This window comes from Sceloporus undulatus, chromosome 1, assembly GCF_019175285.1.
Source record: "Sceloporus undulatus isolate JIND9_A2432 ecotype Alabama chromosome 1, SceUnd_v1.1, whole genome shotgun sequence".
Taxonomy (NCBI): Eukaryota; Metazoa; Chordata; class Lepidosauria; order Squamata; family Phrynosomatidae; genus Sceloporus; species Sceloporus undulatus.
Genome location: NC_056522.1, coordinates 283857025 through 283877260, shown reverse-complemented (window position 1 = coordinate 283877260; position 20236 = coordinate 283857025). Strand labels below are relative to the sequence as shown.

General features: G+C 41.7%; 1 protein-coding gene across 5 annotated transcripts in view; it reads left to right on the top strand.

Annotated features, from left to right (window-relative positions):
* Positions 1-994: 994 nt before the first annotated feature.
* The window catches only part of KIAA1549L (KIAA1549 like), a 278122-nt gene continuing 258880 nt past the window's right edge, over positions 995-20236 (top strand). For all 5 annotated transcript variants that reach the window (XM_042466172.1, XM_042466156.1, XM_042466163.1 and 2 more), the window contains exon 1: positions 995-1505. In XM_042466172.1, coding sequence (XP_042322106.1) covers positions 1301-1505 — 205 coding nt within the window. In that variant the 5' untranslated portion in view covers positions 995-1300. The remainder of the gene's footprint in view (positions 1506-20236) is intronic.

The window sequence follows — 20236 nt, the reverse complement described above, 5'->3', positions numbered from 1 at the left end:
GATAGAGAGGATGATGATGAGGTGGTGAGTCTGTCACATCTATATGTCATATATATCATATCTATATGTTAGGTATCTATATTTATATATGATGGGTCTATGCCATACCTATATGTTACACACCATATTTATATCTAGTGGGTCTATGTCATATCTATATGTCATCTCTCTCTCTCTGGCTTTGCTTCGTGAACAAAGATTCAGGAAGGACTCATCCCGCGCTTTGTACAAGTGCGTTGGTGGCTAAAAAGGCCAATCTGGGACAAACAGGTCTGGTTGCAGAAATCACAGTGGAAAGTCTCCTTGGGTGATGTTTCCGGGTTGTGGTTCTTTCTGCGTTGTCATTTCTCTTTGAGACTCGTTCGCTGTGAGCTTTCAAAAAAGGTTGCAGCATCATGGATAGTGCGTCTCCATGCTTCCCAATGAGGCCAGGGAGGACCATTGTTGGTGATCAATTTGGCCAAGCCTGAGATGTTGTTTCAGGGAGTCCTTGTATCTTTTCTTTGGAGCGCCCCTCTCATGCTGACCCTAATATATGTCATATATTATATCTATATCTGTATTTATATCTGGTGGGTGTATGTCATATATATGTTATATATCTATATCTGGTGGGCCTATGCCATATCTATATGCTATATATCATATCTATATCTGGTGGCTCTATATATGAGACATAGACCAACCAGATATAAATATAGACTAGAAGAGCTCTTTCTTCGAAGTTGGAGGAGCAATATATCTATATCTATGTGTGTGTGTATGTATATCATATAATCATGATGTACAGCGATGATGATGATGATGATGTTGGCGTCGGCGGCGTGGAGCGAGAGCGCCAGCGCAAGGCGGGTTCCTCTTCGGAATGGCGCCGCGCCGTTGTCCTCCTCGTCCGGCGTGAGGGGCCACCTCCCTTCGGCGTAGTAGGAGCTCCGCCACCACGATCTCGGAGAAAGGGGGGGAGGAGGCGGGTGGCGGCGGGGAGGACGTGAACGTGATTCCTTTGTGGAGGAGGCGGCCGTGTGAGGGAAGGAAGGAAGGGACGAGGAAGGAGGAGCCCCTCAGCCCGGTCCCTTTCGGGGCCCACAGAGCCGGGCGAGGCGGAGGCGGGAAGGGGCCCATGAGGGAGCTCTGCAGAGCGCCGTCTCACAGCAGCCGCGGAGGCGGCAGGTGTAGCTGCTGCTGCTGCTGTGAGGCGTCGCTGGCGTTCTCCGGCGCCCGCCTCTCTCCCCTCATGGCGCCGTGAGGGAGCCCAAGGGTGGCCGCTGGAGGGGGATGAGGGAGCGGAGCCGCCCCGCCGATGGCCAAGAAGAAGAAGGAGGAGGAGGAGGAGAAGCGCCCGAGGGGACTCTTCGCCTCAGGGGGAGGCTCTGGCTTAAGGAGCCCACTCTCGCTGCTGCTGCCCTGCCTTGACAGGAGGAGAGCAGCCTTTCCTCTCCGCAAGGCGGCTGCCATGCTCCTGGGGCTGCTCCTACTCCTCTGCCACCGCGTCCAGGCGGAGAAAGGTAAGAAGGCGCCGCCCGCCACGCGCCTCCACTATTGCTATTGCTATTGCTATTGCTGCTGCTGCTGCTGCCGCTGCCGTTATTGTCCGCAGACAGAGGGATATTATTATGGGGTGGAGGGGGAAGGAAGAAAGAAAGGGACGAACCATTCTCTCTCCCGGGGTTTGCAGGGAGGACAGGTCGTTCTAAGGGGGGGGGGCTCCCTCTGGCGCCCACCTGGCTGCTCCCCTCCCTCTGCTTGGAATGGACGGGTCCGAACCCAGCGCAGGGAAGAAGAGGGCCTGGCGCAGGCTCCGGCCAAAGGGGAAAAAGTTCAGGGCCTTCTGCGGAATAGCGGCGCTTTCCTGCGACGCCTTTGGCTTTCACACGACGGGGCCAGGACCAGCGTCATTGGAGGGCCAGAGAGCCATCTCCTCCCCGCTTCCCTCTCATTGCTGCTGGTGTGCAAAATATAACACAACACTGGTTTTCAGGTGGATTTCTCAGGCATATCTATATATCTAGATCTATATCTATATACATGCACACAAACACACAGGGGACAGATGCATACAGGGCAAACAGTACCTATCTGGCTGTGGCCACAAGCCAAGGGAAATATGGGTCCCTTCTCTGTAAGATGGGAGTTTAGCCCACTTTATGAGCGTGTGTCTGTGTGCATGCCTATGATATATACATGCGTGTGTCTGCGTGTGTGTTTAGGCCATGATATACAGTATACATATATATGTGTCTCTGTGTTTATGCCTATCTATCTATCTATCTATCTGTGTGTGTGTCTTTAGGCCATGATATATACAGATGTGCGCGTGCGTGCACACTTAGGCCATTTTATATATATATATATATGTGTGTGTGTTTAGGGAACTATATATATATATATATATATATATATATATATAAGCATGCTTACAGTGGAAAAAGTCCCCTACTGCCTTTTCTTGGCTGGCACTTTTCTCAGTTCCTTCTCTGCTTTTCCAATGGTGATGGGTTGGACAGGTTTGTTTGTTGTTATTGACAGCAAAGAATTACTTTCATCCTCTAATTCCTTTATCTGATTTATTTTGCTGGGGAAGGGGGTAAGATAGGTGTAAAGGAGATAAAAGTTCAAAGCTGAGCATCATGACGTATCCTGAGGGGGAGGAAAGTGCCTGCTTAAAGGCGCAAAAGGCAACAGTCCACCTCTGTGCAATTTTCTGTCCAGGGGCTGCAGTGCAAATGCTGAGATCAAGCTGTGAACCCCTGCATGCATTCGGATACAGGACAAATAGTGTGGATCTGACTTGTGGTCACAATTCAAGGGAAGCCTGGGTCACCCTCCCTTTTCTGCAAGCTGTGTGTTTAGGCCATGGTATAGTGGCTTGGAGCTGCAGACCTTAGTCTCTTTCTATTGAAGTATGTTCAGTGGGGCTTTGAACTATATGCCTTATTTTTTGCATTGAACATATGTGTTCCATGTAGCCGTGAAATCTCCTTCAATTTCAGACATGGCTGACATAGGCCTGACAGGGACTAGTGTAGAAAATGAAGCCGTCTAAAGTGTCCAGCTCTAGTTTGACAGATCTTGGATTCTGGCCGTTGTTTTTAGTATTTATTTGGTCACTACTCACCATTTATTGTTGGGATAGCAAGCTATTGCAAGTAGGAAGGACTGGGAAGTGCTTGCTTTCCTCCCCTTGTTTCTGTGGTAACCAAGGTTGCTGCCGGCTTGTAAAGATGGTCGTACTTCAAACACGGTTAGCTTTTGTTTCAGAAGCGAAGCGCGTGTGGATTGGATCTGACAGACATCTCCTGCTTAGAAAGCTTGATGGAGTCTGGCATACTTTTCCTTAGGACCTAGAAGGAAGGTTCCCTGCAGAGTCCCTCTCCCTCCCATTCTCAGTCTAGAACGGCTCTCTTTTGTGTCTTTAAACTGTAACACGGGGAAAAGTTTAGACTTTAAAAAGCAGGTAGATCTCATGAAGGAAATTAATGTGAATTCCGTTTGTATTCTCTACATACCTTCCCTTCTATAACGTCCGGTTGCAGTCTATGTATAATGTTAGGAATTACAACTAAATATTACATCTTTATTTTTAAGTTATACAACAGCAGTTATTTAAAAAGCAGGTGGACACTAGCATACAATTCTCCAAAACAATGAAGTGTCTGCAAATGCAGTACCTTTGTACAGCTTGGGTAGCATATTAGGCCTTTATATATGTGAAGAGTTGGGATGACACGGTGACTTGTTATCAATGTTTAAAGGGACATTATAGTATAATAGGACCTGTTACTTAAACACAGTACAAGAACAGATTACAGAGTCAGTCAGTTGGATAAAAGCCTATTCAGTTGACGCAGTAAGTTTGCAAGATAAATATGATTTATGTCATGAACTAATGGAAACAGAAGTGGAACAAATCCTACAAAAGAGATTTTTGTTTTTTGCTTTTGCAAATTGCAAATGTTACCAGAAAAGTAGAACTTGCAAGGGCAGAAATGGCAAGCAGGGTAAAATGATGAGGTATCCTTGAGAAAAGCATATTATCAAACTGTGGTTGTTTGTTTTGAAACAAACAAAATAAGCTGAATTGTTTCAAGTTGCTACACTGCTGAAAAGCCCATTTAAAAGGAAGTCATATAAAGCTGACTTGCTTATTCTTTTCATTTCTGTTCAGTTTTTATGACAGATGGACCTACTTCGATGCATTGCTTGTTTCAAAGAGTCACAGCTTAAAGGGAAAGAGGAATATAAGAATATTGATTGCATATAATTATAATATATTATGGAAAAGATTTGGACTCTAATAAAATTGTTGCATTAAAAAACCCCACAAAATTTTGTGTTGCTTTTGTTTTGTGTTCTTTGGTTTTCATCCAGCATTTCCACTCCTCAGCTCTTATTCTTTTAATTTACCTGTTTATCACCCAACAAGTAAAACGTTCTGGATGTATTAGCTTGTTTAAAACTATCTACTTTGTGAGAGAGGCTGTGAGCTGCAGTTGCAGGAAAAATAAAGTTTTGATTAAAATTTAATTTTTGCAGCTTTTGACCATGCTATCTGATGTAGAAAATTACATTTATACAAGCTTCAAATTTAAATCCCACTGGGACCTGATTGTGAACGTATATATTTAGGATACAGAAATAAATTAGAGGTAAGTAAGGGGTAGATTTATGTGGAAAATCCAGAGCCAACTCACATGTTACAAAGGGATCTACTTTGTAATTCTTCTGACGGAAATCCTGCCAGTAGGATTGGGAGGGAATGATTCATCTTCAGTCCCCTGTAACCACTTTTTGGGGATGTTATGGCAAGCTGCAAGGTGAGAGAGGGGAGAAGAAATGTTCAGTTGTGCTGGTGATCAGATATCATTATGCCATTGGATCTAGGCTATATGTGAGTAAGAGACCCCAATAGCCCCTTTTCATTAAGAAAAACAGTTTCAGGAGGGGACAGTTTGGAGCAGTCAAGTAGTTGGTAACATGGCTAATTTTTTGGTTGACACTGGTTTTCCAATCACCATTAATTGCCCCAGCATTTTTCTTTGCCTCAGTGATGGTGGGGATTGCATTCTAGATAGGTATTTACCCTTTCAAACCCGTAGGGGAGGAAAAACACGTTGGAGGAGGTGAATTTATAAGTGAGGAAAGAATCAAGTACCCTCTTATTCATTCTCTCCAGGTTGCTGTCTTTCAAAGCAGCTTTGCCTCACAAAATAAATTTAGAGGGTATGTTCAATATAGGATTTTGGCTGGATTTGGTACAAATAGCCAGTGCTTGCTAGATAGAGACAGTGGTTGGTTATATCATTCCCTGTCCTATGTAGGGCAAATAAGCATCTGTCAACCATTTCTATTCCAGCCTGGCAAAGTATTTCTTACTTTCTTCTTTTTTAAAACATAGGATATACAATGTCTTTATAACTCAATGATATACATGTCTTTATAACTCTTCCAATGCATGTCACTGTCTTGCATATGAACACAAACTGACACTGCTTTGGAAAAGTCCATCTGTCACTTCATGTGATGGTGTTAGCAGTTTAAACAGAACACCCAGACAGACACACAAAGCACCTGGTGATGGACAATATTAGAGCCTTTTGCGGCTGGTTCCTAAAATGTCTGGCAGCCGCTGGTGAACATATTTCTGGAAGCCTGGCTACAAACCTGTGTATGTGATGGGTCCCTGTGTAACTCAAATTCCCTTAAGGCACTCTGTACACTTGCCCTAGTGAATCATTACACTGCACAAATTAGTGTACAGTGGACCCTTGTTATACGCTGGGGTTTCGTTTCAAGATCCCCCGTGGATAACAAAATTCATTGATGCTCAAGTCCCATTAAATATAATGACATAGCAAAATACTGTCCCTTATAAAAAATGGAAAATAAAAGTTAATTTATACTTTTTTGAACATTTTCAAACTGTGGATGCTTGAATCCGTATAAAAAATCCGTGTATAAGAAGGGCCGACTGTAGTTTGATAATCATCTTGCTGAGTTCACTGTACGTAGAAGAGAAATGGCCATTACTTAATTGGGTTCAAGAAATAACTTATACAAAATACATTTGGCAGAATATTATGTATTACCATGTGAGAGTTTTGCCTTTGAAAATTTGGAAGGCTCTTCTGTTTGTTGTTGTTGACTGCCCTCGAGTCAACCCCAACTCATGGTGACCTTTGGGTGGGACATCTCCAAGCCCCAGTATCCTCCACTGCTCTGCTTAGCTCTTATAGATTTAGGCCCATGGTTTCCCTAACTGAGTCTAGCCATCTGGATGAGCTCTTCCTCTTGTTCTGTTGCCTTCTACCTTTCCTAGCCTTGTGGTCTTTTCAAGTGAATCATGCCTTCCCATGATGTGAGCAAAGTATGACAATCTCAGTTTCACCATCTTGGCTTCCAGGAAGAGTTCAGGCTTGATCTGTTCTAGGACTCATTTGTTTGTCTTTTTGGCTGTCCATGTTATCCTCAGCACTCTTCTCCAGCACCACATCTCAAATGAGCTGATTTTTTTCTTGTCTGCTTTTTTCAGTGTACAGCTCTCATATCTGTACATGGTGATAAGGAATACAATGGCTTGGATGACTCTGACTTCAGTGATCAGTTGTATATCTTTACACTATATGATCTTATCTAGTTCTTTAAGACCGCTTTAACTGCCCTGGCTCAGTGCTAGGGAATCCTGGGATTTGTAGTTTATTGTAGTGCCAGAGCTCTCTGATAGAGAAGGCTAAATGTCTCACAAATGTCCCAGAATTCTCTAGCATTGAGCCAAGGCAGTTAAAGTGGTCTCGAACTGCATTATTTCTGCAGTGTGTTTTGGACCATAGCTGCCCTTCCCATTTCCTAAATCATCTTCTGATTTCTTGACTGCAGTCTCTGTTTTGATCAATATTTGATCCAAGATATGGGAAATCTTTATTTTGATTTCCTCATTATCTGGATAGAATTTGTGTAGATCCTCCGTGGTCCTTAGGTTTAGCAATAAACTTGTCTTTGGACTTTCTTCTTTAACTTTCCTTTTCAGGGGCCTGTTACAGACTGCCAAAATAAAGCTGCTTCGGGTCTCTTTGGAGGTATGCTATTTAAATGATGCATGGGTCCTAAGAGTCCGGAGGTCGTGCCAAAGCCACACTCCATTCCTAAGCACTGGAGTGCAGCTTTGGTGCAGCTTCCGGATTCTTAGGATGCATACATCATTTAAACAGCATACCTCCAAAGAGACTCGAAGCAGCTTTTTTTTGGCAGTCTATAACAGGCCTTAAATTCATTTAGATTAATAAGGTGTTCCTCTACTATCTCTTTACTTATTCTGTGCTGAAATTCCCCTATCCTGTCCTCTGCTCCATTATCCTCAGGTTGAGCACCCTTTGCCTTTTCTGAGAAGACTGAGGCAAAGAAGGTGTTTAGTAATTCTGCCTTTTCTCTGTCTTCTGTTAGCATTTTGCCATCTTCTCCACGCAGTGGCCCTACCGTTTCCTTCTTCTTCCTTTTGCTGCGGACATATCCAAAAAAGCCCTTTTTGTTGCTCTTAACCTCTCTAGCAAGCCTGAGTTCATTCTGCGCTTTAGCTTTTCTGACTTTACCCCTACACATGCCTGCTATTTCTTTGAATTCCTTTTTTGTGATTTCCCCCTTTTTCCATTTCTTATACATGTTCCGTTTCAAACTCAGCTCGGTTGAAAGTTCCTTAGTCATCCATCCTGGTTTCTTGAGACACCTCCCGTTTTTCTTTCTCACTGGAACTGTTTTAAATTGTGCCTTCAGTATCTCCCTTTTGAGAAAGTCCCATCCGTCCTGAACTCCTTTATCTTTTAGTATTTCTGACCATGGAATCGCCCTCAATACTTCTCTAAGTTTACTGAAATCCGCTCTCCTAAAGTCTAGGATGCGTGTCTGACTATGCCTGGCTTCTCCTTTCCACTGTATTACAAACTCCAGGAGAACATGGTCACTTCCACCTAATGATCCCACCACTTGCACCCCATTAACCAAGTCATCCTTGTTGGTTAGGATCAGATCTAAAATAGCTGACCCCCTTGTTGCCTCTTCCACCTTTTGGACCATGAAATTGTCTTCCAGGCAAGTGAGGAATTTGCTAGGCCTTGAGGATTTTGCTGAGTTTGACTTCCAGCAAATATCAGGATAGTTGAAGTCGCCCATCACTACTACATCTCTCTTTTCTGACTGTGTGGTCATCTGTTCTAGAAAGATATCATCCAATTCCTCAGTCTGACTTGGGGGTCTGTAGTAGACTCCCACCGTAACATCCTTGTAGTTTAGCTTCTCATGAGGCAGGCGGCAACAATTGAGCCGTGTGCACAGTCCTGGTTCATACCCAGCAAGCCAGGATGTGTGTCTCCTACAAAAAGTAAACCGATTGTTCTAGAATTACTTTCTTAGTTGGTGAATGCCTTGTTTGATACATATTAGATGGTGAATAACTTTTCCACTCTCCACTGTATTATTATAATATAATTTATAATATAAATGGTTGTTATGGATTCAGGGAACACAGATGTATACACTAGTTCAATCTTTGTACCCATACTCAATATACCATACTGAGCCAGAGTGGTATAGTGGTTTGAATATTGGACTGGTCTGCAATTCAAAAGATCAGGGTTTGAATGCTAGTTCGGCCATGTAAACCCACCGGGTGACCTTGGGAAGGCCACACTCTGTCAGCCTCAGAGGATGGCAATGGTTAACACCCTCTGAAGAAACTTAATAAGGAAATCCCATGATTGGTTTGCCTTTAGGATCCTAGAAGTTGGAAGCTACTTGAAGACATACAACAACAACCACCCATACTTCTGTATCACCACTGTGAAATATTTGACTTTTCAAAAAGTTGTATTACACTGCACTGCTTTGCAATGTCCTATTCCAATTTAAAGGGTGGTGTTTCAGTGATTGAGGAAGTGAGATCTTTCATTCAAAATATTAATATGTTACCTGAAATATCACTACTCACATAATAAATTCATAGGATAAAACATCTGAGAACTTCTCCTGGTAGCTGTTCTTGCCCATTTGGACTGGATAAATTTCCGAACCAGTCGTAATACAAAAAGAGAGAGAACTATAATGTCTGTTATAATTCTTGGTAATAATTTCATCTTCTAAACTATAACCCTAAAGACTCCTTCCAAGATGGTATGTTGATCTCTCTTGTTGAAGCAATACTATTTTATAGTGCTCTTGAACCAGCATAATCAATTGAGAATGTCTTACAATCTCTGAGTCTATGAAATGAAGATCTAAAGAGAATCTTGCAGAAGATCTTTTTGAGATGGAGAAGTTACCAGACAGAACCGGCAAAGGATTTCAGCTCCCAGAATCACTGACCGTTGGCCATGGACTGAGAATAAATGATGTCCAAGAAAACTGATGTCCTGGTGTCCAGGAAAACAGTCTAAAACAGAGCAATAAAACAGTATTTTAAATGCCCCAAAGTAGTGTGTAGATACAATGCTTGATCAGGTTTGCTGCCAAAGATGAGTTTGGTTTCATTTGAATGATAGCAAGGCAATTGGTTCAATCAGTTACAGCTGTGCTCTATGCCATTGGCAGTTCTGCTTTTGCATTGGGAGTGGCACTTTCTCTATGCCAAATAAAAACAATAAGGAATAAAAGGAGGAAAATAAAAATAATTTATTAATGGCAAATAAAATTAGATTTATGTTGAATAATCTTTAAATTGAAGCAAGAGACCTGGGAGAGTGTGCATGCCCTTATTCAAGTGAAAATAACTATGTATATTGTGAGAGATGCTGAAGAAAGTTATATGATTTTTTTTTGTTTGAATTGCTTTTCTACTTGAAGATTCTACTTTTTCCTAATACAGTAGTGTGCTCTTCCTGTTGGTGCATTGTTTTTATAAGGAAGACTGGAAAACCCATGTAAAGAAATATATTTTATATAAGCTCAAGGGATAAACTAGGTTCAAAGAAAGATAGGCACTCTGCCAGTTGTATATGCCTTATCTTTTACTTTGGTAGTGGTATTTTAACAAGTGTCTCAGGAGATCCCTCAAGCTCACTCCTTCAAGAAACCACTGGGTAAAGAAATCTTGCCTCATCTTTAGCTCCTTTTGGGACTTCATTGCTATGAATATTTTACAATGAATGAAGTTAGTACATGCCAAACTGCCAGGATAACATCTAATTTTGATGTCAGGAATCTCTGTTTAACTGGTCATTACTGCCTGAATTGCCTAATTTTCTTTTGAGATAATGCCAAAAGTGTGTTCAACTAAAGTTTATTGCTGGTGGAGCAGAAGTAAATTAGGAGCTCACTATTAAACACTCATATTGGCTTATACACAACCCATTGTAGTGGGCAGAGGTGGAGAAGTGAAAATCTGTGTCTTGTGTCTGTGACAAATGCACACCCTTCAAAGTGACTGGAAGCTAATGGAATGGTAGAGATGCTGGCAGTACTGTGGAATTCAATTTTGTCTACCTTATTTATAAGACTTTGCCCTTGTTATGTTATCTGCAAGGTTCTGTAACTTTCAAAGCAATTTACAAACAATGATTAATTGAAAGCTTCATGAATAAGTCATACAATATGCCATACACACTTGCTGATAATCTTAAGGTCCCCATTTCTCAGTGATGCAAAACAGATAATTAGGTCTTGTTGAAATGAGAACTGTTTAGTGTTCGTAAATAGTTTTGTATGGAATAGGGAGTAGATCCCATAGGCCTTCTCTTTTCTATTTAAGTTAAGTGAACATCCATATCTGTAGTACCTTTCACAATATTTTGCCATTGGGTTGATAAAGGAAACCTGTGGGTGTATGGTATGTGTAATGCCTAACACATATATTGCAGGCATATTTGTATGAAGAATTATGAAGCATAGCATAGTGGTTTGGGCTGCAGTTCAAAGCTTACATGGGTGAATAAACAAATGTTCTGCTGCTCTGAGTGTATTGTGCTTATGTACAAAATGTTCTTGCTTTTATTCTTATTTTAGCAGGAAAGAATGCATGTCTTTTAATAAATATTCTTCCCTGGAGTATCTTGATGCTAATGCTCAGTTCTATTTATTAATATATTTGTTCATTTACTTCAGTGCTCTGCTTTAGCTTTACTGTTGCATTTTTCAGCCAAGTAGGCTATATAGTAATTTTACCACTGTTTCCCAGAATCAAATTTTCAGAAGCTGGTATGTCTCATGCTCCCACCTCCCCACTGGTCTCTTCTCTAGGCGAAGAAAACACAACAGGGATTTATTAATATTTCAAATGGAATTTTTTAGTATATTCATTAAAAAAAACGATGTCCCATCAAATCAGTGCTCCACTGAGATGCGTCTGATAAGAATTTGAACAATAATGGAATGGTTCTTTTAAAATCTTCATTATAGACATAAAATGGATGTACTTAATTGTGTTATACACCCCATAAACCTCAGTTGAATGATTTACCTTTTTTGCTTTTGAATAATTTTATTAAGAAAGATGAGTCATACAGGAAGTCATAAGTTAAGAGATATGAAAGAGAATATTTTAAAGAGCTGTATAGCCCATGGCTTGCTGGGACTAAATTCTCAGTAATCATTTCAAAATGTTTCTCTAGTTTAATAGAGATAAAGGCAAAATTCTATGTTTAAGCTAGAAAAACCGAATGCACAGATGGCTTGGCAGTACTACATGCAAAAAGGATCTTGAGATTTTGGTTGATCATAAATTGAACATAAGCCAGCAGTATGATGTTGCAGCAGAGGAGGTGAATGTTACTGTATTTTCTGGTGTATAAGGCGGCTAGGCGTATAAGACGACCCCCAACTTTTCTAGTTAAAATATAGAGTTTGGGATATACTCTCCGTATAAGACTACCTCTCTTCCAACGCACACCAAATAAATTTTTTTAAAAATCAGATTTGATTTCAATATGGTAATTTTAATTCAAATGCTTATGACATGCAGGTACTTAGCAGGAAAACTTGTTGTATATAAAGCCTGCTTGGATTGGTCAGTTCTCTCTCTTTTTTCCATATTCTGGGCGTCCTGGACGCCTGCAGTTTGCTTTACCCTTCACTTACACCTTCCTGGTGAGGCACCCCCTCACCACATCATCAGGACCGCGTTAAGTCACTTCTTTCCACGAATCCTGGTGAGTGGATTTTCTTCTAGCGTACTTGTACAGCGCCGCCCTTCCTGCTTTTATACGGTTGCTGCATACGGTGGGGATGTGGCCACGGCCGTTTTTGAGCTCCCCCCACCACATACGGCAACCACAGATTCTCCAGTCTGGCTTGGAATTTTCAGCACCTGCCCTATAAGACAACACCCAGCGTATAAGATGACACCCAACATTTGAGAAGATGTTCCTGGGTTAAAAAGTAGTCAAATCAAGGGAAACTATTCTGCATTGATCAGACCTCAGCTGAGTGCTGTGTTCAGTTCTGGGCATTTCCTTTTAAGAAGCGTATAGACAAGTTGGAGCAGGTTCAGAGAAGTGCAACAAGGATGATATGAGGTTCAGAGAATGAAACATATGCAGAAAAGTTGAAGGAGCTGAGCATGTTCAGCTTGGTGGAGAGAAGATTGAGACATGACATGATTGCATTCTTTAACTATCTCAAGGGAGAAGGGACAGGCCTGTTCTTTGTTGCCACGGAGGGTAGGACCAGGTCTAATGGTTATAGGTTACAAGAGGGTAGATTTTGATTGAACATTAGAAGGAACTTCTTGATAGTAATAACAGTTTGGCAATGGAACCTAGAGAGGTGGTGGGCTCTCCTTCTCTAGACATCTTCAGAAAGAATTTGTACAGCTACCTTGTAGGGATGCTTTAGCTGGAGATCCTGCATTGAACAGATTTTGGACTTGATGGCCCATGAGGCCCCTTCCAACTTATGATTCTTTGTAGTCAGGTAGTTAGTGTTTGATTGACCTTTGACCAGAATCCCTTCATAAGTCACTCATCATCTGTTGTGGTTTATTGTTTTGTCATTTTGGCTATTGGGGTTTGTATATTGGGAGGGGGTTGGAGGGTTGTTGCTGTTTTTATATTGTTCTTGCTGTTTTTATCTTGTTTTTAACATGTATGTACACCGCTATGATCTAAAAAAGGAATAGCGGTATATAAATAAAAATTAAAAAATTTAAAAAAATAATTTGTCTGTGAAGACATAATGGTAAGAATAGACATAGGCTCTCAGGCATCAAAGCTCAAAATCAACAAGTCTCGTGATCCCACCTCGTAATTTTTACGTTCAGTAAAAGACCTGAATCTATACATGTAGAGTGCAGTCAAGATTTTGAGACACATGGAGTGTGTGTGTATATGATTGTATATGCATGGGGTGCTGGACCAGCAGATATAGTCTTCCCTATCATCAAATGTTTAGTGAAGAGTTATTCACTGAATGACTGTCCTGCACGACTGCTTCCTGAGATATTCCACTGCCTGAGGTGAAGGATAGGACAGTTGCTCCCCACCTCCATTCCATTTCATTTACAGAAACCAACCAGGCCAGCTTTTGAGTCTGCCCTTCTAACTGATTCTACTACATATGAAGATGGAATGCTAGCTTAGGGAGCACAGATCCAGCTGTGTGCTGCATTTAGAGCTCTGTCCTTCAAAACCTCTGCACTATTGCCATGTCAGCATTTGCTGCCTCACATTGCTTAATGGTGGGGCCATCCTTACCCTTAAGCTGCCTAGGCTGGTCCCCTCCCTGCTTTCCTTTTGCCAACAGGCAAACTCATTTCTTTTCAAGGAGGCTTTTAATATATCATTGTGTCAGGGAGGCTTTTATACAGGGTATGTGCTCTAGTTATGTTTTTTAAATTTTTGTATGTTTTATTTAATTTTGTACTGTTTTTTGTTAGATGATTTTAATTGCTTAAAAATTTTTTTTTTTGTTAAAGTTTTAAAATGATTTTATCTGTGAGTCACCTTGGGTTTCTTTCTGGGAGAAAGGTGGCATAGCTCCAAAACACACTGCAGAAATAATCCATTTTGCGACTGCTTTAACTGCCCTGGCTCAGTGCTAGGTTGTCCTGGGAACTGTGGCACAAGAGCTTTGTGACAGAGAAGGCTAAATGGGTTTCACAAAACTACACTTCCCACAGTTCTCTAGCACGAAGCCAGGGCAGTTAAAGCGGTCTCAAACTGGATTATTTCTGAAGTGTGTTGTGGACTATAATTCATGAAATGAAATTTAAAAAAGAAATTGTGCTTATTCGGCTCAGACTGAAAAGAGCAACCCCTGTGCAATTTCTCCACCCTATCTTCTTGACTGTATAGTTGCTTCCTGTACCTGATGTATGTTTCATCCCTTGACTTTAGCTGTTGCTTTTGTTATCTAAGTACTCTGCAATATATATTTATTGCAGCAAGTAGTAGTAGTTTGAGTATTGGACTAAGACTCTGAAGACCAGCGTTTGAATCCCTGCTCAACCATGAAAACTCACTGAGTGACCTTGGATCAGTCACATTTTCTCAGCCTCAGAGGAAGGCTAGTCACTCCCCCCGAACAAATTTGCCAAGAAAACCCCATGATAGTTTTGCCTTAGGGTCACTGTGGCGCTTTACAGAGCGCCCAAAAGGGCGCTCTGCCGGTGCCTGTGTTTGTTGCGACAGAGAACCGCAGCTGGCAAACCGCACGGTTCCCCGGTGCAGCAAAAAGAACCCGCAAAAAGCGGGTTCTTTTTCCGGCGCCGTTGTGATGCCGCAAGGTGCCAATGGCGCCCTTGTGGCATCACAAGGGCACCGTGATGTGCGGACACTAAGCGTCCATCATGTCAAAATGGCGGCGCCCATGTGTATAGGGCGCCACCATTTTGACATACCCAGTACATCCTAGGGGTGAGGCCTGATTGGACGCTGCGTCCTCGGCCAACCCCTAGTACGTACTGGGGCGTGGCAAAGGGCCGTTTGTAACAGCCCTAAAGGTCAGAAACATCTTGAAGGCAGACAGCAACAACAAGGTCTAGTAATTAAACAAAAATCTTTTCATATTTCAGAAGCTGAGAGCATAAAGGATCACACATATGTTTGATACAAAAATGCATGGGGAGTGGTGTGTGGGTGCTGTATCTTGCAGCTTTCGTTGTACTATGCTTACTCTAACAATAGAGTCACTCCACATTTGTGAGGGTTAGAAGTGGAGAGTGTGTAATATTTATAATTGTGAATATGCTAGGTCCCCCAAACATGAATGATAAAGAGTCCTTTCCCACCACCCATAACGCTTTGCAACCTTGCAACACATAGCCTTCCCCAAATTCCCAAAGTGCTTCCTCTTTCCATCTGATGTTAACAGCCACCTCTGAGGAGGATCCACCTTCTCTCCTCTCCCGTGACTATTCACGACTATGTAGCTGCTGCTTAACAAGGCCAACCTCTTCACCCCACCCTCCTTCCCACCATCCCTCCCTCCCAGGCAGTAAAAGCAACATTCCCCTGCTTTGGCAAACATTGCATATTTCTGATTTCCAAAGTCCTTCCCTTTGAATCTGATGTTTGCAGCCACCATCAGGGAGGATCCAGTTTCTCTCCCCTCCTTTTTCTCCCCCTCTCTCCTGGCACAAAGGGAAGTTATGGTGTTGCTTTTATTTGGTGGGGAGAAAGGGGGAGGATGAGGAGGATGCAGAATTTGGAGAAGCAGGGAAAGGTACGGTATTGTTTTTGGTTGGCTGCGAGAGACGGGGAGGAGGAGAGAATTTGAATCCTCTATGATGGTGGTTGCAAGCAGTGGATTCAAAGGGAAGGACTTTATAAATGCAAAGTTTGGCAAATCAGGGGAATGTATGGTGTTGCTTTTACTGGCTGGGGGGGAGGAGGGTGGGGTGAAGAGATTAACTTTGTTAAGCAGCAGCTACAGAGTTGAGAATAGTCACTGTATATTTTTCTGATCACTCTGGGAGTTATGGGGAAACCTGCTGTTTTCCAGATGTTGAGTTCCCATTGATCTTCCATCTTGGTTGTGCCAACTTTGGTTGAGGGGTATTGCAGTCCAATAACATCTGAAAGATCCACACATTTCCATCTTCTGCATGAAAGTGCAGTGGTTTAAATGTGAACACAGGACATTTTAAAAACCAGAAACAATTTGCCATAATGTCTTGTAATATGTAGATGGAAATTCATCATGGTACTAAATAATGAAATTCTGTTCGTAATGCTCTTCCTTTGTTTTGGAGGGATTTCATAAATAGTTTGTAAAGATTACATTTGATAGTCCTGATGAGAGATCTGTACTTAGGATAAGAGGCCACTGTTCAAACAGCATATGGAAAAACAGAATGATTCTCAGTTGGCAAAAGGGTCAGGCAAGGCTGCAATTTATCATTTTACTTGTTCAGCTTTTATGCAGAAAATATCATACAAAGAGTTTTTAGACTTAGAAGAAAGAGGAGTGAAGATAGGAGGAAGAAATGTCAATCATCTAAGCTCTGTCGATACTACTAGTAGAAAACATCATGGATGTAGAGCAGTTACTAAGGAAGTTCCAAGAAGAAAGTGTAAAGACAGGCTTACCGCTGAACATAAAGAAAACAAAAATAATGACCATGAAGGATCTATATACATTCAACCTAGGCAATGAGGAAATCGAAATAGTTAAAGATTTCCCATACCTTGGTTCAAACACTGATTAGAATGAAGACTGCAGTCAAGAAATAAGAAGACCAGGAATGGGAAAGGCAGCTATGAAAGAACGAGACACGATCCTAAAGTGTAAAGACATAGAACTGAGCACTATAGTCAGAATTGTCCAAGCCATTGTATTAGCATGTATGGATGTGAGAGCTTGATAGTGAAGAAAGTGGACAGGAAGAAAACAATTTCATCTGAAGAAGCCAAAAAGGCAAACAAATGAGTTCTAGAAAACCTCAAGTGTGAGCTCTTCCTGGAAGCCAAGATGATGAATTTGATGCTGCCGAACTTTGGCCACATCATGAGAAGTAGTAGAGAAAAAGGGAGATGGCACCGCCAAATTGCTAGGTTCAGTCAGGGAGGTCATGGGTCTGAATCTACAAGATCTAAGCAGAGCAGTGGGGGACATGTGATCTTGGAGATGTCTCATCCACAGGGTCACCATGAGTCAAGATTGACTTGAGAGTAGTTAACGAGAACAGCATTTTATGAGTTCAGTGTTGCATGCTGAGTGCATGCAATTTTACTTGTATTAGTGAGGTTACATGTTTTGTATGAGAACTAAACTTAACAAAACATCTGTATTATTTGCAGACACAGAAGTTTGTCTCATATCCAGTTGCCTTTTTGAAAGTGTGAATGTTAGCTGAACTCTTGCTATCTGTAATTCAAACAAAAATCTGGACTTTAATCCAATCTGACATTTGTTAAGGGGAATTACCACTTAAGGGAACACAAGGGCTCACGTTCCTCCAAATGAGCTGGAAGTAATGTTCCAAACAGCACGATCTATTCAGTGGGCATAAGGACTCTTGCCTACCCTTAAATCTGTGGGATTGGCCAACATAAAAACATTGCTGTTTGGCATTCTTGATTGTACTGCTGGTAGAATGGGAATTGTTATGGGGAAGGCAGGAGGATTGAAACTTGCAGTCTATGCGTCTGACAGAGGTCCTATCCATGCTGCGTTCTGTGGTCAAAAAATGAGCACTCATTGCCTAAAGTATGGGTAATTAGAGGATTCAGTAATGAGGCAATGGTGTTGGGTACACTCAGGGTGGGATAGGACAAAGGGATCAATACCTTGACTTATGAAAGGGAATCATAAGGAAGTTACTGTCTTGTTATATGCCTACAAGTTGACTCTGACTTATAGCAATCCTATCTTAGGTTTCCGTGGGAAGGTTTTTTTTCCCAGAGAGGATTTATCATTGTCTTCTATTGCTGATAGTATGATTTGACCATAGTCACCAGTTTTTGTGGTTTTCATGGTTGAATGGGGATTCAAATTCTAATCTTCTAGAATTATAGTCCAGCACTCATAGCACGCTAGCTCTTAATCACTGGGTACTGGATTGAATTAAAATAAAATAAGCGATTTGATTGTACTATCTGGTTAGACAGAGGTTATAAAATAATTAAAAAAGGATACTGTAAGAGATGTTTTAATTTGCAGATCTATTTGGGGATAAGAATGTGTCAGTCCTGTTTTTTATGAAGGCTCTAGATTGGCCAATTTAAAGGCAACCTTGTAGGTTGTCTATCTGAGGTAGTGAGCAAATAGTTAGTAAGACATTTACATTTAGCTTGAGTTCTCAGACTTTGCATATTGTAGCAAGGTGTCTACTATGATTAAGTTGCTTTAGAGGACATCCAGGTCAATGAATTGCAAATTACTCAAAGGTTGAACATTAGACTTCAGATCCTCTTGTTCTGAGCTGCCATGATATTCCTGTTCATCCAGTCGCTCTCACAGAAGCAGTACTTATTGTACTTATTGCAAAGTGCTAGGATGATGCCAACATGAATACAAAACATAAAGTGAACATTTGTAAAGCCACTGTGGCAGACTTTCTTAGTAATATCTCCAGAATCTCCAATATTGGAGAACTGATGAATCATTGCGGGTGCTGTACAGGTGGTGCCTAGAGAGACCTTGAAAAAGTACATGACATGGTGTCCTAAAAGTTTATGACTTGTTTAATGAATTTACTGTTAATCTTTACAGCTGAATCATGTGAGTATACTTAGCTGCTAATGTGTGTACTTGGAAATACCTTTTTATACAACACAGGGGCTGTGCAGACCAGCAGTTTGTGCCAGCTTGGGGGCAGAATCAGAGCGTAGCATCTACAATACACATGCCCGGCTCCACCCCCAGACAGCTGCATGCTGCATTGCATGGCATGTGGCATCATGGCACTCTTCCTGCACTGTGTAAATACAACCCAGTGCTGAAGGAGCACCGCCAAGCCACAGCAACATGGCTATTGCATCCTGCAAAGGCCAGATTGGGGCTGTGGTGTGTGGTTGCTGCGGCCCCAATCTGGCTGTAACAGGGGTGGCTGGAGGCTGACCTTTCAGGGCTGTGTGCACAGCCCCATAGTTCTTGTGAAGAAAAAAGCTGTAAAAGAAGCTGTATCTCTAAGACACCCTTCATGCATGAATGCAAATATTTGTATGTATTAAGTTTATATAATTTATTTTAGGAATAATTTAAATGTATGGAAGCATGCTAATTTTCTTTTTTAAAAAATAATAAAATAAAAAATAGAAAGAAAGAAAGAAAGAAATAAAAAAAAATAATAAAAATAATAATAATAATAATAATAATAATTTATGTTTCCCCGCCTTTCCCAATGGATCGAAGCGGGGTTACAGGCTACTAAAAACAAGTACATACAATAGTCTTATAAAATACGAAGAAGATAGTACAACAATAACATCAATCCATCAAACATCCGGGGCAAAGCTGTCAAACAGGCATATTGGTCTTCACTCCTGGGGGGGGGGGGAAGCTTGATGAAAGAATATGGTTTTAAGTCTCTTTTTAAATGTTTCCAAGAGGGTTGTGAGACGGAGCTCATCAGGAAGACTATTCCACAACCTCGGGGCCATTATTGTAAAGGCCTTCTGGGATGAGGAAACATATTTGGAAGATGGTGTTTCCAATAAGTTTTTACCAGATGTTCTAAGTGTGCGGGGCGGATCATACGGGGAGATGCGGTCCCTCAAGTAACTCGGGCCCAAGCCATGTAGGGCTTTATAGGTAATAACCAAAACCTTGTATTGTGCCTGGAAGTGAATAGGCAGCCAGTGAAGAGCTTTCAGCTTAGGTGTTATGTGATCAAACCTAGATGCACCGGTGACCAATCTGGCTGCCATATTTTGTACTAACTGAAGCTTTCGGACTTGATACAAGGGTAGCCCCATGTAGAGCACATTACAGAAATCTAGGTGAGAGGTTACCAGAGCATGTACCACTGTTTCAAGGTCCCTTTGGCCTTGGTAGGGTCGCAGTTGGTGTATCAACCGAAGTTGATAGCAAGCATTTCTGGCCGTCGCATCTACTTGAGATGTCAACTGCAGGGACGAGTCCAGAAGTACTCCTAAACTGTGAACTTCGTCCTTCAGGGGAAGTGTGACCCTGTCCGGGACAGGTTGGCAAATTTCTTTCCCCAGGCCTGGGGAACCTATCACAAGTACTTCCGTTTTCTCTGGATTCAGTCTGAGTTTGTTTTCCCTCATCCAGCCCATTTCCAACTCCAGACAGGCTTTCAGAGGAGAGTAGCCATCCTTAGTCACTGCATCAGTTGGAGACACAGAGAAACATATTT